This window comes from Manis javanica, chromosome 6 (assembly GCF_040802235.1).
Source record: "Manis javanica isolate MJ-LG chromosome 6, MJ_LKY, whole genome shotgun sequence".
Classification (NCBI taxonomy): Eukaryota; Metazoa; Chordata; class Mammalia; order Pholidota; family Manidae; genus Manis; species Manis javanica.
In genome coordinates, this window is record NC_133161.1 from 11,870,062 (window position 1) to 11,879,117 (window position 9,056).

Sequence of the window (9,056 nt, forward strand, 5' to 3'; positions counted from 1 at the left end):
ACTGAAATAAGGCATTGAGAGAACTTCAACAGTAGCAAACACAAGGCACCTCATGTTATAAATAGGGAAAGCATGACATTTATGAATTATTTGACAAATATTTATCATGTGCCTCCATGTGCCAGACTCTGAGGATACAATGGTCACAAAAACAAAGTCCCCACCCTCGTGGAGCTGACATTCTGGTGGAGAGGCAAATAATAATGTTTCAACATGTTTGTAACTTGAACACACAAACATGTATACAAAGGCATATTTATATATATACAAAGGCTTATTACAATGGCAGGAAAAACAAAGGAAAAGATCAGGTGAAAAACAAGCAAAATCAACCATAAGGGGATAAATCTTCACTGCTGAATAATAATGCTAGAGGAGGTCAGGCGGGAGAGAAATCTGTAAACCACCGTTGCTGCTTCATTTCTGTAGAGAACAGTCCAGCATATCTGCCCCCAGACCACGAACAGTAATGAGCAACAGCCTCTGCGCTCACTAGTTGGCCAGAGCAACCACTTGGTTTCCACTTTCGATGCATCCTAAACATGTCTGCCATAATACTATCATACCTCTTTATATTAGAGTCCCTTCATTCATATGCCTATTACTCCACTGCTCTGAGCCCTCAGCCAGCCATTTTCACAGTATCTGAATCAGAAAAAAGAAGGCCAATGAAAGATGAAGTGAAATTCAAGTATTCAAAGAGACTCTCAGAGGGCAAATTATAGCTTTACGCTCAGCATCAGCAAAGCAGTCTATCCTACATAGAAAAAGAGTATTGGCAACTTTCTGTTCACAGAGGAAACAGTCGATAAAATGAAAGGCAACCTATGGATTGGAAAGGTGCTCACCACCACTCACCATGAGGGAGACACAGATCAAAGCCACAGTGAGATGTCACTCATGTCTATTAGGGTGGCTGTTACCAAAAAGAAAAAAGAGTAAGTGCTAGTGAGGATGTGGAGAAAACAGAACCCTCATATGCTTTTGGTGGGAATGTAAGCTGGTGCAGCCACTATGGAAAATGGTAAAACAATAAGGAGTTTCCTTAGAAAACTAAAAATAAGAATATCCTATGATCCAGCAGTCCCTCTTCTGGGTACATGTCCAAAGGAAATGAAATCAGCACCTCAGAGAGCTATCTGTGCTCCCGTGTTCACTGCAGCACTACTCACAATAGCTAAGATATGGGAACAACCTAAATGTCCATTAACAGATATGGATAAAGAAATTGTGATACACACACACACAGTACCCAACTTAACACTGGTTCAATCTATGATTTCATAACTTTACAATGGTGCAAAAGTGATAGGCATTCAGTAGAAACCATACCTTGAATTTTGAATTTTGATCTTTTTTGGGGCTAGAGATATGCATTAAATACTCTTGAGATGCTGGGCAGTGGCCGTCAGCCACACAACCACTAAGGGAACAACCAAAACACCTAAAGCCATTTTGTACCCACACACCATTCTGTTTTTCACTTTGAGTACAGTATTGAATAAATTACATGAGATATTCAACACATTTTTATAAAATAGGCTTTGTGTTAGATGATTTTGCCCAACTGTAGGCTAATGTAAGTGTTCTGAGCACATATAAGGTAGGCTAGACTAAGCTATGTTTGGTAGGTTAGGTGTATTACATGCATTTTTGACTTAGGGTACTTTCAATTTATGGTAAGTGTATCAAGATGTAGCCCCATCACAAAGTGATGAAGATAATGTATGTATGAATGTTACTCAGCTTTAAAAAGGACATCCTGCCATTTGAGCAGTATGAGTGAAGCTGGAGGACATTATGCTAAGTGAAATCAGCCAGACACAGAAAGAAACAAATGCCTGATTCACATATATGTGGAATCCAAACAAGTCACACATACAGAAGCAGAGAACAGAATGGTGCAGAGATGGGCAGGGAAGTGGGGGAAATGAAAAGATGTTATGTAGGATGAATAAGTTCTAGAGACCTAATGCTCAGCATGATACCTACAGTTAATAATATCACAATGAACACTGTGTGTTCATCATACACAATAAAATGGTAACTATGTGAGATGATATATTAATTAGTTTGGCTGCAGTAATCATTTCAACATGTATATGTATATCAAAGTATCATATTGTACACCTTAAATATATACAATATGAGTTTTGTTTAAATAAATACAAATATAAATATATTAAAACAGAAAGAAATAAAGAACAAGCATTGGTTTCAAAGACTCAGGTCTGACACTTTTATCAAAAAAATGCCCTCCCTCCACCAAGTTGCCTGACTAAGCACAGATCCACCCCCCCGTTCTACATCTGTCATATCTGTGACTCAATTTAATTCCTGCACACAGGCAGCCCTTTTCAGTGCTTCCCAGAATCATGCCAACTTTGCCACTAGATGGCGTCGAGGCAACTCCTCTACAGCAGTTGTTAACCTGTGGAAACTACTTCTCTCCATGACCTGTATAAGGCAGAAACGCAGAAACTGAGCAGATTTAGCACACTTAATAAGCATGTGTAATGAAACCAGGAATTATAAACATGTGAATATTCATAGTATTTCCAGCTACCCTCCCCACTACCTTATGAAGAGATGGGGTTCTTGTTGATGAGGTCAGCACCACCTCGTGGGTCTGAGATGGAGGTACTTGGAGGGAGAAGGAGAAGGGTGTTCATGGCCTGCATGCAGCACGGATGGCAGACTTTGAGGAAGATTATGATAAAAACCAGCAGCACTGCTACAGCAGAGAAAGTGGATGGAGGAAAAGCACAGCAGTGAGAGGACTGGGCAGATGAGAGCGCAGGAATGTTTTTGCCCAGGAGTATAAAAATCAGTAGGCAAAATTTGGGAAACCTTCTAGGAGGCAGGACTTAAGTCCCCTTCCCTTGAGAGTGAGCTGGCCCTGGAGACTTACTTTTAAACAAGAGAGTCTGGAAAGGGAAACAGGGGAACTGGACAGTGGAGAAACCTGGCAGACACCACCTTAACCATGACCAGTCATGGTGACATCGTGAACACCCTGATGCAACGTGATGAGAAGGGCACCTCACCTCTGCTGTACTCTCCCCAAAAGACCCATTGCCCCTGTCTAACTATGAGAAAAACATCAGACAAACCCAGACTGAGGGACATTTTACAAAATGCCTTAAGACTAATCTTCAAAACCTTCACGGTCATGAAAAACAAGGAATGATTGAGAAACATCACAGACAAGAGGAGACTATGGATGCCTGACAACTATATGCAGTGTGATATCCTGGATTGGATCCTGCAACGGAAAACGTACATGAGTGGGAATACTGGTCAAGTTTGATGAAGTCTGTAGTTTACTTAATAGTTAACATATATCAGTGCTGATTTCTTAGTTTTTTAACAAACTAAGTTTTTTAACAAATACCTATAAAACTACAAGACCATGCTAAGAATAGAGCCAAGCAACAGAGATGGCAGACAGGGCTTTCTGGGTATCTGCTCAGCCAAAGCTAAGTGCTCACAGGTTCATAAGAACACCTGCCCTCAATGGGACCCAAACCTCACGAGTAGCTCCTGCAAGGGGAATTTACAAATGAGACATGTGTGGCCATTTGTTGAAAGGCAATGTGCTTCAAAGACAGGCAGATTTGGGTATACCTCCCAACTCAACGAATTAGTAGCTGTGTCTTTAAACAAGTCAGTTAACCTCTCAGACCTTCAGGTTCCTCTTTACAAAAATTATAATAATAATGTTTGCCTCACGGGGCTATTGCGATGATAAGAGAACATACAAAATTACTTAGCCTGGTGCCTCAAAAGAGTATTACCTAATTAATGCTATCTTTCTTTCCTTCCTTGGTGATTTCTCCCCACAATCACTCCTTCAAGAAATCAGGACAGCATCTAAAGTCTGCTATTATTCACAGTATGCAAATGCATAAATTGAGTTGCTACTTCTAAAGGAAGTGCTCAGCCCTGTAAGGTTCTAGAATCTCTGGAAAGCAAGAATAAAAATGGGGGACTCATTACCTCAGGCTTTTAAAAACACGCACAAAAGTCAAAAGATAAAGAGGGGTAGGTAAGAGTTAGAGAGCTTTTCTGAGTAATGTCAATATACTTAACTCTTTCTTCTCTTGAGATACCTGAATTCAGATCATCATTAAATAGTCATTGTTCCAACTATGAAAGCAGCAATACTGAGACTAATAATGTTCCTGTATTTAAAATGTCAGTAATGTAATCAAATCAAGTATGTACCTGTGTTTAGACATCTCATTTGCAAGCAAGCCGTACACATACTGAGTCACTTAACCCAGAGCCTCCAGTTCCTTCCTACAGACAGAGTTAGTCATGAGAATTTCCAGATCCTATAATAATAATCAGAGAACAATCCAGATGTCCCAACATGATGTTACTACTGACACCTCCCCCAGAAGACTAACCTCCCACCCACCCCACCCAGCTGGGGAGGACAGGGTGCTCTCTGTGCCCTCCCCCTGCTGTTGTCCTCACCCTTTACCCTTTACCCTCCTGCACCCCCATTAACTCCTATCACTTCCTTGTTAATTTCCATGCCAGGCAAATTCTCACATACCCACAGAGTTTCTTTTCACATTTTTTTTTCTCAGAAAATAAAACTGGCCATTGGCTAGTTGTCTAAATCCCTGGAAAGTTCTGTCAAATTTCCACTTCCCCCATCTACCTCTACACCCAGGAGGAATGGAAGGCAGGGCATACAAAACTGGAAAAAAATTCCCAACAGACCCTGACTGCTTCTCACCTGTCCAGCCCTCTGAGAAACAGTGGGCTAGAACAGAGGCTCCATCTCCAGCTTTAACTTAAAAAAGAATATTATTGGGACTCTTATTTTAAATGCCTTTAGTAAGCTTCAGTTTCACCAGAAGACTCTGGCATTTGAGGCAAACTTACAAGTTACCTTCAATTCATGCTTTAAAAAACAAATACATCCTTCTTCTGAATCCCTTTTCCTTTTGCTTGCATTTTTTTTTAAACAGTTGAAACAACTGAAAATGGCTCATCCACAGAATGCTGGTAACAATGATCAGAGAAACCCACAGTAAAAAGTGTTCAAGTGAAATTTAGGCAATGCAAGAAACTTCTCAAGTCCTTGAAATAGCCAAGAATTTCATATACTTCTTACATGAATTGTATCTATTTTCCCATCATTTTTCTATTGTCCCCATTCCTTCCCAAGAAGCAGCATTCAAAATAAATTTTAAAATGATTTCTTCTTTAAGTGTTGCTATTTTTTGGTTTAAAAGCATATATCACATAAATTTCAGGGCCTAAAAGCCGAGTATTTACATAACACCATGATATTTATTTTAGTCAAGGAAACTAGGCACTTGTAAGATTTTCATACTCCCCTCTCAACACACACACACACACACACACACACACACATCTCTGTCTCCCTCTCTCTCTCTTCAATATATATTATATACATTTTAAAGTGTTTTTCTGATTATAAAAGAAATATGTGTCATCACAGAATATGGAAAATGTAAAAAACTCAAAATTTTCAACCTAAAAATAATTGCTGTTGGCAATTTTCTTTGTATATACATATTTTTTACAAAAATTGGTACCACAGTACATGTTTTTATTTTGATTTAACTTAGTAATATAAGTATTTCTCAGATTATATAAAAATGTTCTTTGACTATAAAACAGTAAATAACTACTACTTCATCATAAAGATATACATTATTGTACATACTTATGGTATAACATATAAGTTATTTGAGTAAGGCAACAGAAACCCAAAACTACACTATCTGAAAGAATGGAGATGTTTATTTCTCACAAACAGTCCTGGAGTTCAGGTGTAAACAGTCCCAAGCTGGTGTGGCAGCTCACAGTGTCAGGAACTATGGAGCCAACTCTAGGATGGGTAATGGCTCCACTGTCCCAGCAATCATTTCATCTTCATGGTCCAGAATGGCCAGTCACTACATCCGGGATTCCAGTCCATAGGAAGAACAGGGCAAAGAGAGGGGAAAGCATGCCTGTTCTACAGGTACCACCTAGAAATGATGGACCCTACTTCTGCTCATACTCTATTGGCAGAGCTTTAGCACATGGCAACAGCTACTTAAAAGACAAAGCTGTAAAATGTGATTAGTTGCCAAAATTCTGAGTAGCTGAAAAATGTTGTTACTATGGAAGAGTGGGCAAAGAGAAGAGATACTGGGCACCATGAGGGTTTCCGCTTCTCAGAGTTCTTATGTCATAGTGTACATTTAATCACTCTCAGCAATCCTTTTCTAATCTTAAAATTCTAACATGAGGAATACCTCCAGCTTTTGTAGTATAAAATATTGGTTTGGATAATCTTTACTGAATATTTCAGTCAAAATAACAAGAAAATACGGTAAATCTGTAAATTTGGAGATTTCTTGCATTTTTCTTTTTTAACAAAAAAAATGTTATTTTAATAAGATTATTTTTAGATATGAAGGGTTACATAACTATTTTATAAACATCAAAAAACTATATAAATATAAATTATTTCCATTCCCATTCTAAAACGTACTCAATATTCTATTTTCAAATTCCTATTCCTCCATAGCTACAGTCCTGCTGTTTCAACCCCAAAAAATAAAAAATAGCATTCTCCTAGAGAATGTGCTGTACCCACACAACTCAGTGCCTAAACTCATAAACACACAGCATAAATTCACCAAAAGTCTGGCATTCCCACTACCAGTCCAATGGCTCCTTTTAACTTTCCACTGAATTTCATAGCAGATGATAAGGTAATCATTTGTGAAGTTGCACTCAAATTGTGTTAATTTCACTATTGGCACTTGCTTTTGACCTTAGGCTGGCTCCCTTGATTTTAAGATCCTTGGAACCATCCTGGATTATGCTGCTTTAATATTTAACACTTCCCTCCACCTATCAACTCTGGGCCTTCCGTTCTTTCCAGAACAAACCTAGAAATGCAGTCCTAGAGTTTCTTGGTAGGAAGGAACAGCTCAGTCACCATCACCCAGAAAGTTAAGGACTCTTTCTCTATACATCTGCTTAAATGTATACTTTTTTTTCATCCTTCTCTTTCCATTTACCCACTGATGAGCCCTTTCCCCAGGATCCTCAGCTAAACCTCAAAAATTTAACTAATGATGTGAACTATAATGTTTGAGGGAACTTCCCATTACACTTCATTAGCCAATGAACAATGTGGTGATTTACATTATCCAAGGATGCAACATACACACAAAATACATGGTAAGTAATGCCTCAAACAAGTTCCTTAGAGAAAGTGCCTGATATTTTTTTTTAATTGCAGAATGAACTTAATACAGGCACTCAAAAGGCCTAGGAAGTCAGACCAACAAATATAAAATTAATTCCCCTGACCACTGGGAAAAACTGCTAACAGAAAACCTTGCTCTCAAACCACTCTATAATCCAGCCACTATTTACCATTGAAATTCTATTTGTTGAAACAAAGAATCTTTGTTGCTTTTGTTTTCAGTTTAGGATGTGAGAGAATAATGAGAACTGAATGTCCTGGAGTGTAAATGGTGGAAATAATTGCACACATGAATCTGGTTCTCAAATTCATCTCTGCAGAAGAAGAGAGATAAAAGAGCATGGTGGCAACTGAATACGGAATGTAGAGGATGAGGAAAAAGATCATCAGCTTCATAGCACCCACATGAGCTTCAGTCTGGGGATTCCAAAAACCAGTGGCATTTTGCTGCATCTTCTGTATGTGTCGCCTCAAGGAATATATTAACAAGGAAGCAGAAGTCAGATTAATGATGAACTGGAGAAATGAGTTCAAGACCAAAGTGGTCATCAAATATAAGACGCCCTCATTGATGTGAAATGCTGTGCCATTTATCCCAGTTACAAATTCAGGAAATGATGATGTCCGTCTGAGCACAACATACAAGAGAGTGGTGAAGGCAGAAATCAGCACACAGGCTGGCAGCAGTCTGGGGATCTTGGCAGAGAGATTTCGTTTCAGCAGGAGAAACACTGAGTAGTGGAAGTTAGTAATCTTCACACAGTACAAGGCATTGAGCAAGGTCACAAACCAGAGACTATTAGAGTCCAAAAACATCCAACACAACATGAAAAAAGTGGTTAAGGAGACTGGCTTTCCAGCATGTGGAGAGATGAAGTAGATCATGTACAGTAGAAACAGTCCCAGCGTAAGAAGTCTGGTGATACCCAAGCTGAATAGGATCCTATCAGAAGAGGAGATTCTGTGGTTTCTGACCCAAGTCTTGCAATTGACCACCGCAATAAACAGATTCACAATGAGTCCTACAGTACTCAAAATTGTCGAGACAGTAACAGCAAATAAAAAGGATACTGGAGGCATCTTTACTCATTGAGGACTCAGCAGTTGTGGTACTGACGCTGGAAGCAGGAGAAATACTGAAATGTAGTAGTAGGCACCAGTACTCAGCCAGGAAAAACATTTCCTTGTTTTTCTCCCCAGTGTGACAAATGAGCCATTAGTGATCTAAAAGCTAGCTGCTTTTACTGACATGCAAATCTTCCAAAGATTGCATTACTGTATTTTCATTCATATCCTGTTTTCCTTAGAAATGCCTAATTAAAATAGCCTAGATGAACCTGGGAGTCCACCCTTCCAAGAGAAGGAGAGTTGGAGAGAGGAATTCAGGCAGGCTCCAAGGACTTTGAATTCAAATGAGAGTTGCAGTCCATCAATATTTCTGTCATCGTTTCACAATGAATGAAGCTTTTCTTCACAGCAACCCCAGAATATGCTGGGAATTCCCATGCCCCATTCCTACCCAGCCACCGCTCATCCACACATCTGAAACACATCCACATGTGGATTACTGAAATCCAGTGTCTCTCTCCCCTTTCATCCGTTGATGTTGCAGCCATTTCCTATCATTCCGGCCATGCCAACATGACTTTTTAATACCTTAACACCTACAGTGGTTTATAGTTATCTAACAGATCAAGGACCTCACACTTCCTCAAGAAAGCCTTTTACAATTAATTCCATCCTTTCATGACAATTCCCTCACCAGCCATGTGCAGATTTGTGCCATAATCATTTGCTTTAATCT

The 9,056-nt window shown here is 39.2% G+C and overlaps 1 protein-coding gene across 1 annotated transcript; it reads right to left on the minus strand.

The window, feature by feature from the left end:
• Window positions 1-7,432: 7,432 nt before the first annotated feature.
• Window positions 7,433-8,437, minus strand: TAS2R4 (taste 2 receptor member 4). The gene has a single exon (XM_017647146.3). The coding sequence runs from the start codon at window positions 8,330-8,332 to the stop codon at window positions 7,433-7,435; it is 900 nt and encodes a 299-aa protein (XP_017502635.3). The 5' UTR covers window positions 8,333-8,437.
• Window positions 8,438-9,056: the final 619 nt, after the last annotated feature.

What these genes read in the sequence shown, in the direction of transcription:
- TAS2R4 (XM_017647146.3), bottom strand. Translation starts at nt 8,332, where the DNA reads ATGCCTCCAGTATCCTTTTTATTTGCTGTTACTGTCTCGACAATTTTG.